A 22,062-nucleotide genomic window follows, 5' to 3' on the forward strand; every position below is an offset into this window, starting at 1 on the left:
AAACCTTCACCACCAGCCGAGGGAACTTCTCCTTTGGTTAACCCCCACTGGGTCCACTCCGTTGCATTCCGGATGCGTCTCTGATCCGGCAGGTCGGAACACAATGGATCAGAGACGCAAGACTTCTATTTTTCCCGGATGCCGGTGCGTGACTCATCATTTCAGCCCAGAGCAGATGGAGCGGGACAGGAAGTCAGGCACCAAAACAAAATTAAAACATCCAGTGAATTATCAGAATAAAACACTCTGTGTTATCGTTAGATTGTTTTTAACTTAACTACAACAACAAAATATCATTTAGAGCAGAGGCAGGCCTGGAGTCAACAGGTCAGAGGTTTTCAGAGGTCCAGAAAGACAACATGGATGAGGAGAGGAGGAGGAGAATCCTTGATTCAGTGATTGCAGTGGGAAAACCTTGGTCACATGACTCCAGCTGTCCGGTTTCAGCGGATCAGAAACGGACCGGACACGGATCTGGTGGAAGTCCTGTGTAAATCCTGACTATAACATGTAGTTGTTTCACGGTAAGCTAACTCACAAACCCTCGAGTAGTTTACTCCCAGACTTTGAGGATGAAGAATTAACCCTTAAAGGCAGCACAGGGATTTATCTTCAGCTCAGAAACATATCAATACAACTGACTTCATCTGGAAACATAAGCAGACTTTTTCAAAGAGATGACAAAGTGCTGTGGTTGGTTAATAAATAACACTTGTCATATTGCGAGTCTGCAGAGCTCCACCCTCTGTGCTTTTGTATCGATCATGCAACGGGATAATATTGGTGTCCCAGATCACACTGCGAAAGCTCGACACAGTGAGGGCTTCATACACACTCACACTCAGGCATGCAAACACACACAGCGATGTTCTCCCTCGCCTGTTGTTTACATTGATCCCATCTTCCCCCTGTAATGCCTCTGGTACTATCTCCAATGCCGGCACAGCAGTGGGACAGCTTGGTCCCTCTATTATTAAAGAGCTCATAGTGCCATATTACCCCTCTAGAACATTACGCTCCCAGCATGCAGTCGTACCTAAGGTCTCCAAAAGTAGTATGGGAGGTACAGCCTACTCATTTGGAATCATCTACCAGTCTAGGAGGCAGACACCCTCTCTATTTATAAGGGTAGGCTTCAAACTTTCCTTTTTGATAAAGATTATCGTTAGAGCTGGCTCAGGCTTGGACCAGCTCTTAGTTATGCTGCTATAGGCTTAGACTGCCAGGGGGAACTGACACAATGACACACTGGGATCCTATCTCACCCCTCTCCCCTGTCCCTTACTTTAACTCTACCGGTCTCATTAAAGTTACTAACCATAGACCTTTCTGGAGTCCCTGAGCTCCCTTGTCTCGTAGGTTCCTCTATCATTAAAGAGCTCATAGTGCCATATTACCCCTCTAGAACATTACGCTCCCAGCATGCAGGCCTGCTCGTCGCACCTGAGGTCTCCAACAGTAGTAAGGGAGGTACAGCCTTCTCCTTTGGAATCATCTACCAGTCAGGGTCCAGGATGCAGACACCCTCTCTACTTTTAAGAGTAGGCTTCAAACTTTCCTTTTTGATAAAGCTTATAGATAGAGCTGGATCAGGCTTGGACCAGCTCTTAGTTATGCTGCTATAGGCTTAGACTGCCGGGGGAACCGACACACTTTATCCCTTACTTTAATCTTCCCCCAAAAAACAACAACAATAGAATTTAATCTCACTGTGAACGGTCAGCCTCAGTGTCTGGATTCTGGTTAGGATATACTGCACAGAGACTGATTAAAAAGAGGACCATTCTTTAAAAAAGCAATACAGGTTTTAAACATTGTGTGTTTCAGTCTCTGATGTTGCTCAAGCTCCGAAGCCTCTGACTTGTAGTGATATCAGTAAGTCCCAAACCAAGCCGAAACAAGCCCTATCAATAAAATCTGAAGGTCTTCTGCATCCTGAAGAGACATTATTCGACTGACAAGTACGGACAAGTACTTCTTTATCAAACCAATCTTCTCTGTTTAGGACATGTTTTTAAGTTCAACAAGAGATTATCTGATGAAGTGATTGCTTTCTTGTTAAAAGAGGTATGAAAGGAATGAAAAAGCATCGACTTCAGCCTGACCAATGCTCTAATTATTACTGTATGAAGTGATAGTATAAAGGCAACACCTCAGCTGAAAGACATGAAGAGGTATCAGTTCTTTGGCCCAGTTTTACAACAGGCTAGTATGGAGGAATCCTTTCTGCGAGCACAGCCACAGTCCTCGGGGTGCACTTGAGAAGTCTGAACAGTAACAGCCTGAGCACGTGGATCTCAATTCACCAAAGACCCGAGTTAACTTTACAGAGTCTGGGTCTGGCCCGGTGTGCTCTGAATGAGTTCAGGCCTCTTAGAGACGACTGAGCCGACTCCATAGCAACAAATGCACCGACACAGAACTCGGCTCATTACTGCTGGGATTTGTGTTGGTCTTTAGCCTCACTTCACCTTGACCTCGTAGTTAAAGAGAAGCCAGAGTACACGAGGGGAGAGGAAGAGATACAGTCGCATAAAGAAGCAGCCGGGGAAAAGAAGACAAACAGAAAGTAAAAGGGAGGCATGAGGGGTTGTGAGAGCCGGGGAGAGAGAGGGAGAGGAGAGTTAAGTGCTCTCATGGGAGTAGACTGTGGTTAAGGATTATTAAATGGGATCAATAACTAACAAGGCACACACAGACACACAGACACACAGACACACAAACATGCACTGACTCCCTCCTTCTCCTCAGTCTCCTTCCTTTCCTTCTCTCTCCTCTCTGCACATGCACTCTACATGTCTCGGCTTCTCTCTCCTCTGCCTTTCGTTTACATTTTTAAATGTTTACCACATTTTCCCGGTTGCCCTCATCTTGTTTTACGGCTGCTCTGCATTGCAACGTTTCCAATTTTCAGCCTCTCCGCTCAGTCGTTCTTTGCATCACCTTCCAATTCCCTTTCCTTTGTCTGACTGCATCAGTTGCCTGAAATGCTTTTAACCAGGGTTTGACTGAAATATTGATGGCAATTTACTCCCGATATTCAGGGTCAGATTTCAGACACAAACATCAACACCAGGGAGAATAATATCATGCTAACTATGACTGATAACCAGCAGAGATAGCCATACAGTGTAAGGAGATAATGCAGGGTCAAAAAGGCAAACTTGTTTATGTAATCTCTTCATTTTCATCCATAACTCTAGTGCAGACATGTCTACGGATAAAGGCCGTACTCTGTCCCATGTGGAGTTACTGCTTTACTTGTTTTTCCATTTTTGCACTTTAAGTTTGAATCCATAACAAAGTGAGACAGAAGCTGCTCGCCCAGAGCACATTTTATGTTTAATTTCAGAAAAAGTAACTTTTATGTGTTTATTTGCTCCATCCAGTAAAGATTTGCAGAACACATAGAAGCCAGAGAAGCTTGACAGTGTGGCCTGGAGCAGAGGTTCTAAAGTGGTCTAGACTCTGGACCTTCAATCAACTACTTAATTACAATAACGACCCAAATTCATAAAGTGACAGCCAGCGTTGAGGTGCATTTTCACCACCTATACTCTTACTGCAAGTGCAATGCATCATGGGAACTTGTGTCCTTCATAAAAGGCACAGGAAGAACTTTTTAACACAACCTCTGTTTCAGGCGAACACCACGACCCACTAAAAATGCCTTACAACTAATTTCAGCAGATTTATTTTTGATCTGTATTTGCTCTGTCACTGGTCAGAGCTGATAGGTTTGAATTCTACTTAATATCTTTACTTCCACTGGTTTTGTTACGGCATCTTTTCAGTAGCCCTCCGGATCAGATACGCAGGACTTCTATTTTTGCCAGAGACCGGAGCACGATCTATCAATCAGCACAGAGCAGATTGTTTTCAGAGGACCAGAAAGACAACATGGATGAGAAGAGGCTCATCGCTAACGTGGGAAATCCTCTGCCTCATGACTCCAGCTGTCTAGTGGTCCTGCTCCGTACTGCGTGCTGAGAAAGCAGACGGTGGGTGTTGACGAACGAGGGAGTACTGAGTGAGCCACCTACTTTGGGATCTTGTCCCACCAGCAGAGCACCACAGGCCAAGAGAATCTCACTGCCATCACATAACATGCAGATCTGCACAGTGGTAGACTCTACACTGATGCTCCACAGAGGATCAGGATCATATATACTTCATAGACAAAAACACAAAAGCAGCAACCTTATCTAATATACATAGCATACGTTACTGTTGATCTATGGCACAGACTTTGCATGCATTGTAGTCTAAAAATCTCTTTTAGCTACTATTTATGGAAAACTAGGACCACTGACTTAGAGGAGAGTGATGGAGGACGTCATGGATAATGGAGGGATGCTGGGAATTTAAATCCAACAGCGTCAGTTTCTCATGGAGAGCAGCAATTTCATTACATTTGCTCCAACAATGTACATTATCCCACTGTAATGAAATTTTAGACGTAAATTTACACACCAGTTTTTGGGTCAACAGGGACAATAAGTCCTGAGAGGAAGAATATAATATTCAACATCCATTCCAATGACATTTCTATGACAGCCAAGTTAAACTGACCTTGTGTTAGGATTCTGTTCTAATGTTGTTTTTTTCCCAAGGCCAAACATTAAATCTGAACAATCATGGAACTTTTTAAAAGTCATGAAATGTGAAGGTTTGGTGATTCCTATTTATCTAATGTATAAAAAGGTGTGAAGTAATCCACAGACAGGAGACAGAGGAGTTAAATCCTGCAGGTAGTGACAGAGGAAAGCAGTAAACCCTCATGTGACATCAGGACTTCCACTCGTAACCCATCAGCTGTGTGAAATCTGATCAAAAATTGAACTAGAATACAGGTTGAGTGTTTCCCTCAGCCGACAGGTGCTGGATTCATCATTTATAATAAACCGCCTCGTATCTTTCAGGGACGACAACAAGTGCCTGCCAAGCCATTTTAAATACAGAGCCTGATATCTAAACCTCGCTGTCACCACGCAGGACATGCTGTCGGAAACTTGGCCCACACCACCGCCATTGTTACCCGCACCCCTCCTTTAAAAAGCAAACAGGGCAGCAGTGAAAGAGGAAAAAGAGGGGGGCAGAGTGACTAGAATCTCTGCTGTGGAGAGATAGGGGGTGAATAACAAAAGGAGGGAACACGGCTGGGTTGATGGATGGATGAATGATGGACAAGGAGAGGAAGGAGAAAGGAGAGAGGGAAGCCAAGAATGCTGCTGTGGGGTGATAGTGCCCAGGGAAAAGGAGGGAGGGAGAGGGAGAGGGGAGAGAGTATGCTGGACTTGTTGCCTAACAATGGCTACAGTGTGGAGGAGAAAGCCAGAGGAAGAGGAGGAGGAGTGGGGTTCAAATTGAAAAGGATGAAGGGTGTGTGGTAAAAAACAAGGTTAATGTTTAGTTTGCCTTCTCACCTCCAGAATAAGGAAATGAAACCCGGGGCGTGACTCGAGCTACAATACTTTTATAAACCTCTTTCTGCTTCTTTCCCTTCCTGCTGTAGCAGACAGGATTAAAGGAGCAGTTTGAAGTTTTGCCAAATTTGCTACTGTGCCTCATGAGTCTGGAGCACCAACTCATACTAACGCACAGCAATGCTTCTTCCGACTGTGACACACTGTCCACACTGTTTACAGCCTGTTTGCTGCCCTTGAGCTGAGAGGCACTTAATAAAGAGGCATTAAAAAGCCTTTCACACACAGAGAGTTTTGGCTCTGTGTTGCAGGTTCTTAAAGCGTGAAATGTTTTTTTATATTTATTTTCTTTCTGGGTTGCCATCCTTCAGTCATCATGTCCAGAGACGGAGTAAAAACACATACCGGAGGGGAAAACAGTTCGCACAGCAACATCAAGGTCGAAACCGGGAACAACCGACTGCAGCTCAATAAAAACATGATTTCAGCATCTGAACAAGATGTTTGGAGTGTTTATGAAAGATCGAAAGTTGTATTCAACAGATCCAACTCAATCAGTTAAAGTAAAATACAAAAAACTTCATAAAAATCACGGAAAGATCCAAATGAAGCTAACGGATAAAAACAGCAGACATTACAGGATATGAAAGTAACCTCTTCCTCCCTCTGATTCCTCACTTGATTGTTTTGCCCACTTTTGTCTTCCTGAAGGACTTTGTTGTTTTTGTAAAAACACATGTCTTGGTTTTTTTCCCTGTAGTGCATGCTATCACAGCATTCAGTGCTATCCACCAACGTATGGATGGGACCATAGACTGTATGATAAATTGACGTAGTATCCGTGACGTCACCCATCTGTTTTCTGAAGCGCTGTTTTGAAGGCAATCGTCGGCGGGAGCCATATTGGAAATGCTGAACGCAACCTAACTGCTGGCGAGCTAGTGTGATGTAAAGAGGCGGGCTTTGAGTATCCATGCCAACAGCTACAGCTTGTCAATCAAGTCATTCATGTCCTTAAACGGGCAAAACTTGTAATCTTATTATCTTCTGCACCGTTACATTAGAATAAATTAGTTGCAGGTAAGCTAACCGTTTTTGACTGTCGTCGTTGTCACCATCATCGTCCTCATCATCGTGTTTACAATATCTGTGAGTCTGTTAAAGGTGACATATCACGCTTTTTTCATCAATATATATTGGTCTAAGAGGTCCCCAAAACATGTCTTTAAAGTTTATGCTCAAAAAAACACTTTGAAATCAGATTTTGGTCTGCCTGAAAAACCCTCTTCTTCAGCCCTGTTCAGAACGGTCTGTTTTCCCTCTGACCACGCCCCCTCAGGAAGTGGATGTGGCCTCGGCTCTCCAGCACGTTGATCTGATGTTTACATGTTGGCTGAATATACACGGCTGCTCACAGATCGCGTTATTTCAACCCTCTGAATCTGATCCAGAATCTGATCCTGATAGAGAGGCGCCTGCAGCAGGACCTTTCTGAAGGATTGGTCACAGATTTAGTGTTTCTTGTTGTTTTATTTATCAGTATGTAGACGTGTGTCTTGGTACACAGCTACAGCTACAAACATGTAGCTATGTGGCTATGCTAACTAGCGCTAGCACTTATCCATGAAAAATAAAAAATCATCCACTAGATCTTCAAATCTGCAGACTTGGGGAGTAAAACCGACCTTTGTGTTTATTAAGACAGCCTACAACTAGCATGCCTCCCTCCTAAGCTCCTTGTTAGCACACATGTGTGCAGGGAATGAAAAACGGAGGAGAGTTGAGTTGTATTTTATACAGTCTATGGGCTGAACAAGCTCCGAGCTCTGACTCGGTGACAGACCGGATATTGTTGTGACGTAACAAAAACACGGAAGTCTGAAACGGCTCGTTTCACACACATTTACAGAAAGGTGGAGAAATCAGAACAGGGGCAGAATGGATTTTTTTCATTCTCGGAAGGTTTGTAGACATGCCATGGAAACATATTTCAGGTAGAGAACCATTAAAAAGTGGATTTTGCATGATATGTCACCTTTAAACATTCTGCAAGTTAATATTGGATGTAAGTGCAGATTGATCGGCAGAGCTTTATTGTGTAGCGATGTAAATAAACCGTTTGATGTGAGTGCTCGGAGTGTGGACCAGAACATCATTCATTCATTCACTAAAGACGACACGCGTCAACTCAGTGAGTCCCGGAAAAGTAGCCCCTCAGTGGCTTACTGGTTTGGTTTCGACTGGCGAAAGCAGGCCACTACACAGGCTGCAAACATGTCTATTATTGCTGCAAAGAACGTCTTTTTTAAATGGGTGTGTATGTGGTTTCCAGTGTTTCAGCAGCCAGCCTCTAGTGGACGCTCAATGAACTGCAGTTTTTAACACTTCCGCATGAGCTACATATTTTGAGACCGGAGTTTGCCTCTTGGATGGGACTTATTTTCTCTCCATCTCTAAAAATATGTGATTCTTTATTTTTCAATTAAGTCTGAATTGATAGACTGGGGTTTTTCAATAATAACAATGATTTGAAGTATAACTATAACTGTCTGTAATTTATCTATCATCAATTAACTGAGGATTTTTTTGGTAGCCATCTTTTTTTAATTGGTTGACAGCCACCAGCTAAAAAAGCATTACCTGTATGATAATCCACAATTAGAGCTTTTATTACTGAAGTGTCTGCAATGATAGTTTCCCAATTAAAAAAAACTATCAGGTAATATTAAAACATCACATGGTGGGTTGCTTTTATTTTTATTTTGGGGGGGTAAGTTTCTGAATGTGAAGGACCTCGAGCTACAGAAAAAGAGCATTGAGTTTTAGGAGACAGGAAGAGGCAGGGAGAAGCTGTTGAACAAAAGTGTGGGACCGAAAGGTAGCCAGAGTGAAAGCAGGAAAAGGACAAAATATAGAATGAGAAAGAGAGGAATAAAAATAGACAGAGTGTGGGTGAAAAGACAAGAGACAGCAGAAACAGTATTTTCTTAGACGATGGAGAGAAAAAGGAAGAGTGCTGTGACAAAATATGTGACTTTTCTAGAAAAAGTGTGTGAGGGTTTCGATGTACTTTTTGTGTGTGTGGAGGAGAGATGAGAGACAGAGGCACTTCAGGGGGTGTGAGGATTGCACGCACATTCACAAGGCTGCATGTCAGAGATAGCACAACAAAAGAAAGCCCAGCAGATTCAAATTAATATAATTATCAAGTCAGTTATTAATACAAAGCTTCTACAGCGCAGGGCGGATTAGCCCACAGGTCACTGAAGCACAGTGCTGAGGGACACACACACGTGAGCGTACAGTGTGAACGCACACATACACACACACACACACAAAAAAAAGTCAATCAAGCAAATACAGAAAAGCCAACGCACTTAACCAACCAGTTAACAGTCAGGCATGGAACCAGTTCAATAATAAAAACTGAGGTGCAACCCAGTGAGCCGTCACGCTTACTTGCATGCTTTCTGAGTAGACTTTGGTTCCTATTCCACACACCAACACACACACGCACACGCACACACACACACACACACACACACACACACACACACACACACACACACACAAACACAAACACACACACACAAAAAGAGCTTGATAAAGTAGAGACAGGGCAATCTGTCATGGTTGGCTAGCTGGTCACACGAGGTTAATAGATTCTCCGCTTCTATCTCGCGTCCCTGGAGCATTCATCGCCATCATCAGCGGCTACAGTTGCATATCATCAGGGATGATCTCAAAACAGACAAAGTATGAGGCCGCTCTATTAACAGTGTCCTGGAAGCCAGCTGTACGGATCTTACATCCAAATGAGCTCCATTTGTTTTGCAGTGCTAATAGCTGTGAAGCAGAAAGAGCGCTTAAAAAAACAACACACTCGGTGCTGTCAGTGGATCTGAAGAGTCAATCTCACGGTCGCAGATTTCCAACAGTGAAGCTGGAGTATCAGAAGGAAGGTGCATCTCATAGCTGGAATGCTGTGAAAACGTACTCCCCACATCCTTCTGACTCCCATGGGGGCATTACATTTTTTGACATTCCTGTTCTTCATCCTGCTTAAAGTCTGCTTAATCTGACAGATTATTCTACAGATGATGATCACTAATACAAGCAGCCAAAATGAGCTTTCTCTGCGGGGTGTCTGGGCTGGCTCAGCCTCAGAGAGAGGGTCAGGAGCTCAGACATCCAGGAGAGGCTCAAAGTAGAGCCTCTACTACTCCGCATCGAGAGGAGCCAGATGAGGTGGTTTGAGCATCTGGTCAGGATATCTCCAGGACGGGGCGTCGTTTCTGGCAAGGGGAAGGAGGCCATGGGGAGGCTCAGGACATGCTGGCATGCTATATCTCAGCTGGCCTGGGAACGCCTGGGTATCGTCTCATGCCCCTTTTCAACTGAGTTTCAGGGCCAGCGCTCAATTTAGAACCATTTTTTTGTGTTTCAACTGCAAGTGAACCGGCTCCCGGACGGAAAAAACGGTTCAAGAGTGGTTCCAACTCTTTGCTGTTCTAGAACCGCAAACCACTTACGTCAGGGTCGAGGGGCAGGGTTGCCGTGATCAAAAACACAAACGTGTTTCCGCCATTGTCCTGCAGGGAAAAAATAAAAGACACTAATGGATTCCAAGGCAAAGCAGCGGTCGGCCGAGGAGACAAGCTTCCATTGTCCTCAGTCATTGTTGTGAGGGAAAGTTCATGATAGCGCTGCTGGGGAACGCGGTCACGTAAATCTGACGTCATGACGTGGTTCTTCCACGGGCTCGAGCGGGCGGAAAACAAACAGGTGCCCTGTTGGTTCACGAGTTCAACCAGCTTCGAACCAGCGTGAGCACCAGCCCAGAAAAACAACCCAATTCGCGTTGGTCAAAAAGAGGTATCAGAGGAGCTGGTGGAAGTGGCCGGGGAGAGGAGGGTTCGGGCTTCCCTGCTGAGACTGCTGCCCCAGCAACCTGGGCCCGGGTAAGCGGAGGAAGATGGATGGATGGATGGATGATCTTGTGGCAAATTGGACGAGGTACTTAGCTTGATCATAGCTTACTTTTGATGTGTTTACGTATTCACAGCTTACAACACCGGTAGTCTGATTTTGCGTGTCAACTTAAACCATTTGAGCAGCAGTAAGAAGCTACGATGCTTCTAATACGGGAGCACTATAGGCTTCAGACTTTACAAATGTTGATGTGAAGTGTTAAAGTTACATCACACAGCTTTACACAAAGATTAGTAAAGTAAACCTGAGCAAAACTGTATGTTATAATAATTACAATACAATCTTTTTTTTAATTTTTAGCACAACTCAACAACAGGACCATTGTTGCATTATTTTCAAAATGTATTAATGCACAGCAATGTTTAAGTGTTGAAACAAACAGCTTGCTACACGCTGGGGATGTGACTTTACTGTGTCTAACATTTTCCCCTTCTCAGAAACTACGTCCATATTAAAAATAATACTTTTTATGGTCGATAGTTTTTATACTTTAGGGGTATTCTTTAGAGCAGTATTCTAAGAGACAGTAAAAAGGCTCACGTCTCAAGAGGTTAATACCAAACTGAATGTGTGATAAAAAAGTATATTTGGTGTAATATTTTGTGAAATTCCCCCACCATACTCTATGCTTAGCACCGGCTTATTAAAGTGACATAAATTCAGGGGATACTGCGACCACTGGGAGCTCGTCATGAAGGACATACCTGAGGAGTAATAGCTGCATAAGGTATGTTAAAGCTCATGTTGAAACCAGGTCTGAGCGGACTGTCAGCCCTGGGTTAAATGACCTCGTTATAATGAGCACACCCCAACAACCCCGTCTCCCTCGCTCACACCTGAATGAGCACACAGATCCTATGAGATCACACACACACACACACACACACACACACACACACACAGCTATAAAGAGGCACCTTTACCATGCAGTACAATCATTTTCAATGGCTGCTCTCCCACCTCCCTGACATTCACTTTTAAACACAATCTTAACCGCTTTGCCTTTTAAAGCTATGATGCAGAACTGCAATTTGCAGAGGGTGGCAATTTAGAAGAGCCTTATGCAAAGGTTAGTTTGTCACTCTAAATCTTCCTGTTAAATTGAGTATGGCTGCGCTGGAGAGAGAGCAGCACTGCCACCCTTTGCACAACTCATGCAACTGCAACGTGGACTGACTCCTCCAGCATTTGCTATGGAAACTTTCCTTAAAGTGATCATAATAATAGTCATACATTAATTAATTAAACGTTTCTCAACTGTGAGCTGTTTACCAGTTTGATTTTAACCCTTTCATTCACAGGCATCAGGTAACCAGGTTATGCTCACTAATGTAACTAAGGTATCTTCAATGTTGACATATTTTGAGTCTTTTATTTTTTGTGACTTATTTTTTAATTAAAAAGAAACATTCCAACAAAGAAATCCAAAACCAACCCTCTAACATGAGTCTTGATTTAATTTTTTTTGCCCACTATTATGTACAAAATCTGCTAAATAATAATAATTATCACTATGATTGTATTTTCTTTTAGGCTGCTGTTATGTTATTGTGAGAAAATGGAAAAATACAATTGCTTTTATTTGTCAATGTGTACTGTATACAATGATATTGTGCAATAAAAATATTCTTAAAAGAAAAAAAAAATCCAAAACCATAAATAAGTACTTTTTTCTTGTTTTATATAATATATTTTGAGTCATTTTTGAACGCTTTCTTCAAATATCTCGCACAAAGCAATAACCAACAAGATCTTTCTTCACGTTTGACCCTTTGGAGTATACGGTAGAGTCCTATAATAAACAGACCAAGCCATCATTACAGTATCAGTGGAGTCTCATCTCAGGCATGAAGGCTTCTCTAACAGGAGGTACAGTGAGGCCATAACATGACAAATGACTTTAATAAAAGTGGTCATATTTTACTCCATGATTCCTTCAGCCTGACACGAGCTCATGCATAGAAATAAAAGTAATACTCTATCCCCCTTCTTCATACTGATTCCCCATGGTAAACTTATATGACATTAAAACAAACATATTGGGGGGAATTCCAGAAAGTTTGTGATCTTGTACTTTTAATAAATGACCAGAATTTCCCTCACTTCTGGAACTATTTGCACTCAGTAAATGGATGCAAGTTAAATCCCTGTCCCATGATAGATTTTAGTCTACCTCTAATTTCCTTACAGAAAATCAATAATGCTTTATGATGCACTTTAGGTACTGTTGGTCATTTTTTCTGGGACTGTGCCCCTGTAATGTAGCAGAAACAGCTTTGAATGAAAATGTTTTCCTGAGAGCAGAAGATGAAACACACTGCAGCACGCTGCGTACAAACGGGTCATGCATTTGAAAAGTTGATATTAAAAAGGATTGTTCACCGATAGGCCCTGTCGTTGTTACCATAATCCCACTTATCATCTCCTGGTGGAGGCTGCTGGACTGTCAATGGGTGCATTATTGGATATCAAATATTGTGTGGCTACCCTTCCCACACTGCAAAATGAGCCCTTTGTTTCAAGCTGAGGATGTGAGAGCAGTAAATATCAATGCAGGTGAGATATCAACACATGGGGAGATTTCTTCATGTCTTTAAGCATGATAAGAAACACACTTATGTAACATAAGGCCCTCTCTTACAGAAGCAGTTCACTCTCCTTGTAAAACCAGTGTTCGTAGATATTTGACTGGTATTTTCTTCAATCAGCAGACATCTGCCCTGCATGAGCATAAACAGAATCAAGTGCCAAATAAGTAAATCCTCTGTCAATGACAATCTACCTGGAGCTTCAGAGAAGTTATTACACATTTCCTCTGGGGAGATAACACACAGATCAGATCAATTCTGGTCAGCCACAATAAACCAAATGACCCTGAGCTAAGTGAAGATAAGGCAGGGAGTGATGTCCTGAGCATGAAACCAATAAAATAGGAGTTTACACCCCGTGGGAGATTACTCCCTCTGTGTTTCATTATCAAATATTCTGCACTGAAGTTTCTCTTACTCCCTTCACCCCCTCTGTTCCTCTCACCTTTGTCCACTTTTACATTTCCTCTCTAATGTAAGTCCTGCAACCAGATCACCACAGAAGCCTTTCACACACAAACTCTCTTTCTCTCATAATGTCACATGCCACTGCAGATGTCAAACCTCGCTAATCAGAGCAAATCTCCGCGATGGAGTTGAAAGAGATCTTCATTTACTCCCAACTCTGCAGGCCCAGGAGCACAGTTCACACACAGGCCTGATGTGTCATGTGTTCAGATTAGTGACCAGATCCAGCTGAAGTTCTCCACTGACCTGCTTCCAATTGATTTTTCTGTGGGAAAAACTGTGACTGCAGCCAAACACAAAGCAACGCAGCTAGAGAGGGGGCAGCAGCAGCTTTTTGTGTCTCATCTGTGCACTCTTTAAAACCCACTCTGAGTTATTTGACAGGATTAAATCTGTGCAGTTTTCAGCAGTATCTTCAAAAAGAGGCTAATGCATGAGTTTAACAGAAATGTGTTACAAAGAGCTTCAGTATTTAATAAAAACAATATAAGTGCATATTATTCTGTCATTATTACTCAGCTGTGTTTAGTACTGGATTCTGATTGGTCAAAACCCCATAACAAAGGTTATTAACTCTCAACAGCAAGACCAAAGTGAAATCAAATCAACCCACAGAAAGTAATCCAGCTTAAAATGTATGATTTCACCTCTTCCTGTTGACACTGTGGCAAAATTGTTTGTTTTCTGACAGCATCAGTACCGCCAATTTATTTGCAAAGCACGAAACTGTAGTGTTTATTTTCTGACCAGTCACCACTAGAGGACAGAAGATGAGAGGAAGAAAAGCCACACAGACACTACTGAGGGAGGGATGTCAAAACGCACAAGGAAACGGCACACAGGATGAGCTGTGGCAGTTCACAGCTGGTGGAGTGAAAAGAAAATGCAGAGAAGTTATGGGGAAGAGGATCCTCTGCAGGTGCTGCTGTTGTTTCCTGCATCTGTTAAGAATGATGGTGGAAAGCCCCTCATGTTTCATTAGAAACACTAATATATGGACTTTCTAAGCAGTCAAAAGATGATTCCTTATGAGACACATAAGCTGAGCTATTCTACAATCTCTTCACACCCACACCCGCACCCGCACCTACCTACACACACACACTCACTCACTCACTCACACACAGGTCATGTGAGGGACCCCTCTGGCCTCTCTCTTGGGTCATGTGAGTGGGGGGCCTCAGTGGTGGCTGTTCCTACTCCCTCTGCCTCTTGCCTTCTCACTGGTGTCTGACTTCAGCTGCCTTTTCTCCATGACTCATTTCTCACCAGATAAAGAAATCAAGATATGTAATAGATAAAAAGCTCACTGAACAGAATATCAACAGGATAAAGATGTGATGTGTTATTCTCTGGGGAAAGATGGAGCAGAACCTCTGCCGACACAGGGAGGATGGTGCGGCAGGGTAAATGATAGCAGTATTGATCTCCAATGCTCTTTTATAGCCCTGTCATGTCAGTTTAGCACCTTGGCAACACTTGCTTTAGAGCTGCATCAATATTGAGCTCTGGCACTCAGCGTCGACAGATAGAAAGAGACAGATGGAGCGAGGGAGAAAGAGCGAGAGGAGATAAATAAATAAAAAAGCCATCGAAAGTAAAGGCTTTAACGGTCACACCTTAAGAGTGAAATGCAGTGAGGACAAAAACTCTTATATCCCCTGATAGCTTGTTAGCTTCATGCTAGCACTTCATTAAAGAAACACCAGGCTTGGGGATTACTCTGCCTAAGTAGATTTTAAAGTTTCTGAGGGGTCAGTTCTTTTCCCCAATACCCTTAGTTGAGATTGAAGTGCTCAATGCTGTTTAAAAGCAACCTGCTCGGGCTTTCTGAGAGTGAGGGTAGCACGCAACACATTTTTAAGAGCCAGTTCTCAGGACACCACCAGCCTTCAGTCCTCCTTGCAGGTCAAGGTCCAAACGCCTGTGCTGGTTACTCATTGCTCCAGTCAAGTGGTTATAAACCAGTTTCACCTGACAAGATCAGAACTAGGGATGCACCAATCCTACTTTTTAGGTCCCGATACCGATATCGATACCTGGGCTTTGGTATCTGCCGATACCGACACTAGCCGATCCGATCCTGGTATTGATTTAACAATCTCTATTACTGTGAGGATAGAATCATGTTTTGGCAACTTCAGGCTTTTCTGACTTGATGGTGAACTGTATCTGGGTTCCAAGTGCTACCCAGAGGCTGGAATTCCTTAATTCCATGCATCTGGAACAATTCAATCCAATAACCTGTCCATTATTTCACACTTTGAATCCATTAATAGAAGGTTTCTAGCTTCTTTGCAGTAGGTTACAGCTTACGTAAAATTCTTCCTTTGGGCTTCCATTATATTTTTCAGCGCGACTGCCAGCCGTCGAAACCATAGACTGTAAATAAAAATGGACAGTGTTGCTCCGCCTCTTCCCGTTGTAAGGTTCTGAAGCCAAAAAATCCCTCTCCTGGGCGCAGCCATTGTGCAGCCAGAGCCTGTGAAGCCACTGTAACAAGCTCCGCCCTACAGCGTAACGTCACAAGACGCTGTGTGTCCTTTGAAGTTTCACTCTACAGCGGCTGTGAATCAAAGGAAACCCGGAAGTAAAACCCCGTTTTTTAAACTCTAATAACTAATGAAGAAGAAACTTTTCAGGAAAAAGAGGCCTTGGACACAAAACAGTCAAATACTAACTACATATCACCACAGCATACGGATGTGAGAAACATTCGTAGGACCTGTATTTATTTTTTAAAGTTTGACTGCTCCCCCATTCAAATGAATGGGGGAGACAGATTTTTTGACCTATACTGCAGCCAGCCACCAGGGGGCAGACACACTGCTGAAAGCTTCACCACTAGGGTCGCATCCGGCTCGCTTGGTCGAAACATTAGCGCTGCATATGTTGCGAGTTTCCAGCGGAGTTGTTAGCAAAAGAAGCGTGACATGCACCTAAACCTCAGAGCCTCTGTAGTTATCCTCCATCATGCTCCACTGGGCAAATATGCACAGACCGGTCGGCGCTGATGACGTAGGAGACGCACATGGCTGTTGCAAACACAGAAAAGCATAGAACTGAGATGAATAGATCTGCTATATGGATCGGCACTATATATCGGCCCCCTTGTCACCGATATCCGATCTAGCTTTTTGAGTCCGATCTAGCCGATATCCGATACAAGGATCGGTGCATCCCTAATTAAAACCCTGACAAAACCACGCCGTGCTACAAGAAGCTACATGTCATTGTTTATGTGGTCATATTAACAGGCAGTAGATTCATTACAGCGTTGTAGCAGTAGCCATTATCCAGAGCTACAGCCCCCACTAGTGGCAGGTGGCTGCAATACAGAACAGACAAACCATTTGATCGCCATTTTGGGCCGTTGAAAAATATATTAATTTTTCTTTTAACTGACTAGATGTGCACATCCCTTCAGCTCAGAATAAAAAACACTAAGCAGGGTTAGAATGTGATTTTTAAGGATGCAAGTTTACGTTCAAGCTTTAAAGAAGAGATTACCTTGTGAAACTGTTATCTGTAATGCTTTTATAAGTTTTATTTACTTCTCTACACCTGGGTTACTTTACTTCCTGTTTTCATAACAGTTGAATTTCATTTTGAAAGAGTGGAAAGATACTTCCTGTTGATCTAGTTACTTTAAGCCAAAAGAATAATCAACAGTAACGCATTTTTTCAATGTTTCAGCTCCCCACATGAGGCTTGAACTCTTACTTTCACTCTTACATCTCTCTCTCTACACCGGTACTCACAATTCAAAGGCACAAAGCCCCCTCTGCTGTTTTAAAAGGTACCACAATTGGTTTTTCATCCAACCGTTTTGAACTGTTCCTTTTCTGTATCCATTTTTAACTGTCTCATGAGCTACCATTTCCTTCCATGGGTAACGTTTCTGTTTCAAGGTCCCTGAATGCATCATTTTTCTTCCTTTGTGATACCCAGTTCAGCCTTTTTTAGCATCCTTCTCAAGAAATGCATCATAGCTAGCCAACTCACCTTATCTGTGCTTCATTACTTGATTTTATCTCAATAAAAACAACATCACTCCCTGACTCTGTTTTTTTTTTTTTAATTCGCCCTCACTCTAGTTTCCAGCTCAAAGTACACTTTGCCAGCCTAAACTCAAAGAGTGTTAGATTGTGCCCTAATCTAATCCCTTTCATATTGGCTTTATGTCTTTAATCCGGTTTCTAGTAACTCAATCCTTCACACGGAAATTAGCCAAGAAAGTTTCCATATCTGCCGCAGAACTCAGGGGCAAATATCGACCCCAAAAGAGAATGAGTGCAAATTTCAAAGTTCATAAAGATGAACAAAGAAGAGTCTGTTTTAAACACGTGGTGTTTACCTGCTTTACAGTACGCTTTTAGCATCTGTTTAGAGGTACCCTTTTAGTGTCATACAGCTACATTTAAGATTCCATTTAGTTTCAAGGTTTCACCCAGACACTAAAGGGTACAGTAGCTCCAGTTTAGTGGTTGGTTCTGGGTTTTCTTCATTTCTTTTTTACCTCTATTATAACAGCACTACAGTTGTGTTGTGACTAACTCTGGAAAATTGTAGTTTCAAGGAACCCTTTTACAGTCAGCAGCATCTGTTTGGCGTCTCTCTCACTGAACCTTGAAACGGCTAAGACAGCTGTATGCATGTCGTGATATTCCCTTGCCCTTTCTGAATGTGTAACAAATTCAGCTGGCTCAAACTCAATGAGTGTAACGTAGTCTTACAATCTAAGCCCGTCTGAGAAGTGGAGTAGGTCCTGTTTCATAAGTCTTTAATCTGATTTCTAGTAGCTGTATCTGCGAATGGAAAGTAACTATCGGTCAGCAAAAGTTTCCATATCCAGCTCAAGATTAAGAAACGCATAAACTCTGTCAGTGAAGTTGGCCCGGCCATTCTTTCACAGATCAGTCACTCACTGTTATTTCGTCCACTTTCATTTCTGCACTCGGCCGCCGGTGGGATTGATTATGTGACACCTGGTGTTGGATAACTTTCACACTCAGAATGGGGGATTTTGAAATTGGTTTTCCCTAATGTTTCAATCCTGATTGGTGAAGCGGAAAATGAACTCTGTTTGCATTATCTGATAGTCACTAAGTATTGGATTTCATCTGCTGTATCTATTACTGCAGCCCTGCATGCTCTTATCAACATCAAGGTTTAATTACCTTGTTGGTATCAGTGCTGAATAGGGATGTAAATTTCAAGTATTTTCTGTGATCGATCTTTGGAAATGTTAACTATCAATTATCGATGAATCATATAAAAAAAGGTGAATGTTTTCCATTTTAAAAAAAATGCTAAATGTGTTTTTTCTCTTGAATCAAACTTTCCTTCACGACACAATGTGAAAAAAAAACCTGACAGTATTGGATAGCTACGGGTCATACTGAGGCGTACAAAATGTTAAACACGCTGAATATCAACATGTGGAGCAGGCTCATAATCTCCAAAGACACACAGTCATAAAAGTGAAGGCTCAGACTTCAACAAGGGAACTGAACAGAAACATATTTCAGACTCTCAGTGTCCAGTTTTCTGTAAACTGGTTCTTATTGAGAAAAATAAGCATGTGTACGTGGTCAGGTGTGAGCCAGGACCGCAACCGGGTCAGTCCGGCAGCAGCGGCAGAGAGAAAAGCGCTCTTGGAGACCTGTCACTCAGCCAGCTGATTCACATCAGAACATGCTTTAAACTTAAAACACTTCCCTGATAGCTGAACCAAATACAAGACCACATGATGTTTGATCCACGTGATAGAAAATCTAAACAAAAAGTGTGTTCGAGTAAGTTCTTAACAACAATTAATCGATACTCAATTAAATGTTGACATCCCTAGTGCGGAATGATGTTCCCACTACTTTATGTTTGTTCATAGATGAAAGTGAGGACACTTGATGTGAAATTATATGCGCTTATAGAGAAGTGTGTGTGTGTGTGTTTGAGTCGCACTAACCGGTCACAGGAGCAGGCAACGAGTACACTGAGCAGGTTATAGATGATGAAGGTGAAGATGACGGCTGTGATGGTGCCACGGGGGATGGAGTAGCTGGGGTTTGTCAGTTCACCTGGTGGAGAGACAAACTTACTGTGTAAAGTAATCACACACGCACAAAGACGTATAATATGCCTCTACCTACCTGACATGTTGGATCCAGCCATGATGCCGGTGCAGCCATTAAACATTACAGCGAAAACAGTAGCAAAGGTCATCATATTTCCAGTGGTGTAATCCACCGTGTAGTCAGCTGTGGGAAGAGATAACAGCAGATAAGTCCCTGTAGTTGTGCTTTTCTATCAGCATCCATCACTCCTCAAACAGAAAAGTTTGTTTAAGTTTGTTGGCAGACAATCTTCTCCTGTAGCTGCTCACCTCCAAACTTGAACATGCTTTACAGCTTTTCAGCGCTCTTACAGAGCAGCCACTCACAGATCTTCTTTGAGCTATCTAAAGGAACATTTCTGTGCTTTTACTCCCAGTTTAACCTGTCCTGGTTTGTAAAGGAGAGAGAGGTTGAAACCAGCAGCGTACATGTCCAATAAAACTGCTTATTTTTGCATCTTGCAGCCTCAGGTTGTGAATCAAAGTATCTAAAGGCATTCCAAAGAAGATCCTAAAATAACTTTTTGTAATCGTTTGTTTGTTCCACTGGACTATGATTGACAATAACAGTCTTTGTAACAGACCATGGGAGTTGCTTGTCCGTTGCTGCCTTATTGTTTTTAGAGCAGTACCTCTCTTGTTCTGGAGGGTTTGGAGAGAAACACTTTACAGCTCTTTCTGGTTCAACATAAAAAAAAAGGAGTCTCAATCCTTGACAAACAGGTTGATCTCTAAAGGGATCCCTCCAATCTTAATGTTTCTACACCTGGAGTAAAAATCTGCTCCCTTGATGGAAAACAAAGCCTTTTATTGGATGTCTACGAATCATTGAGGTTGTTACAGAAGTAAGATGACACACTGAAGCAAATCCCAAACTTCTTCATGGACTTAAGCCATCATCTTCTGTAAAAACCAGGAGACTTTTGATCACCATGTTGTTGTTTTTTTGCTCCCCTGACCGAGAAGCACTTTCAGAAACCTCCTTCAGAGGATTTTAAGGTGAAAGCATGTTTATTCTTTTTTTTTTTTTTATCATGATTTAAAATGTAAAATCGCACCAACAATGAAACTATGAAGCTCTAACATGACATGTCTCTGAGTGTTTGTGTCCTATTCAGTCTGATCTTTGAGTCTATTCAAAGCTTGACAGTATAATAGCTGTCACATGTGCCTGCATGCATTCCCCAGTTAGACCAGTTAGCTCAGGAATCATGTGCTTGGAAAAAATTCTTGCAAACAGAGTGCAGGGCCTGGTCAGCTTTCCAGGGACATCAAAATCCAGAGGAGATATTCAACATCTGATCACAGAGCAATCAACAAAAGAAATCCCTCCTCACCACAGCTGAGCTACGTTTCTTAGCACAAAGAGCTACTCTAGCATTTAATTCCTAGAAAAATCTGTTGTAAAATGTCTGAGCCGAACACTTCAGAGTCTGTCAGTTACAACAGTTAGATTTCATTACAGAACAATAAATCAATAAGATTATCTCAGTGCATTAAACCAACTTAAACACTCCACATCACAGTGCTTGGTACTGCACGCCAGCTTAACTGAGGGCCAAACCCATTCAAACCCCTAGAATGAAAATTAAGTACATTTCCATAACATATCATTACAGAATAAACCTCGCACTGATCACCTCTGACCTACATACACATGGAATAAATCCAGTCTGGAAGTCTGACGATGGCCTGATTTCACCGTCTGGCTATCATCCTCTCTGAAATCTATGTCTGTGTGAGGAAACATGTTCAGGTGTTATATATCTCCCTTACCATACAGGTTCCCGAGCAGCGTGTCCACCTTGAAGCCTGTAAAGTTAGCTGTGGTGGGAAACCCAGGGCCAGTTCCATTGAAGGCAGCAGAAATGGGCAGGGTGACGGTGCGAGGTCGTACCGCAAAGAAGCTGACAAAGATGGTGCCCAGGACAAACATGACAACCAGGAAGATGAGGAAGGTGGCCTTCGCGTAGATGTGGGCCCCAATCAGACATACCAGCAGGCACAGCAGGGAGATGGCTGTGCCGTAAAGCAGAGACCACCAGTAGCCAGACGGCAGGACCTGGTAGGGGGAAGTAATAGTCCCATCTAGTGATCATCAGGGTGTTAATGATGGGTGGGTAGAAGACAAGGAGAAAGATGTTTTAATGCATTTAAAGATTGACAGAATATGTTAACAGGCATAAAGTCAGAGTAATAGCTCAAAGGAAGGTAAAGCCACTCTTTCATTTAAACATGAAATGTGGTGAACAATTTGGGATCCTTAACATTTTCACAAACAGAGCTGCCCTAAAAACACCACAAGGCAGCCAAAACCTGTTAGGTAAATGTTTACTGAGCTGAGAACCCACTGAGAATTAGGGTAACCTTCTTATGTTTCAGGCATACCAGATACATGTATGTTTTGGCAGCTGGTGGAGTCTAATCCTGCTGGCCATTAAAACAATGCAGGTTAGAGATACTTTAAAAACCA

The 22,062-nt window shown here is 42.6% G+C and overlaps 1 protein-coding gene across 1 annotated transcript in view; it reads right to left on the minus strand.

Moving 5' to 3' along the window:
- Nucleotides 1–22,062, minus strand: part of zgc:153039 (uncharacterized protein LOC767698 homolog) — an 82,045-nt gene that overhangs the window by 48,668 nt on the left and 11,315 nt on the right. Inside the window, exons 4-6 of the mRNA XM_034700926.1 lie at nucleotides 21,366–21,677; nucleotides 19,627–19,734; nucleotides 19,443–19,554 (exon numbers count right to left, since the gene is read on the minus strand). Of these exons, the coding sequence (XP_034556817.1) occupies nucleotides 19,443–19,554; nucleotides 19,627–19,734; nucleotides 21,366–21,677 (532 nt within the window). The remainder of the gene's footprint in view (nucleotides 1–19,442; nucleotides 19,555–19,626; nucleotides 19,735–21,365; nucleotides 21,678–22,062) is intronic.

This window comes from Notolabrus celidotus, chromosome 14, assembly GCF_009762535.1.
Source record: "Notolabrus celidotus isolate fNotCel1 chromosome 14, fNotCel1.pri, whole genome shotgun sequence".
Taxonomy (NCBI): Eukaryota; Metazoa; Chordata; class Actinopteri; order Labriformes; family Labridae; genus Notolabrus; species Notolabrus celidotus.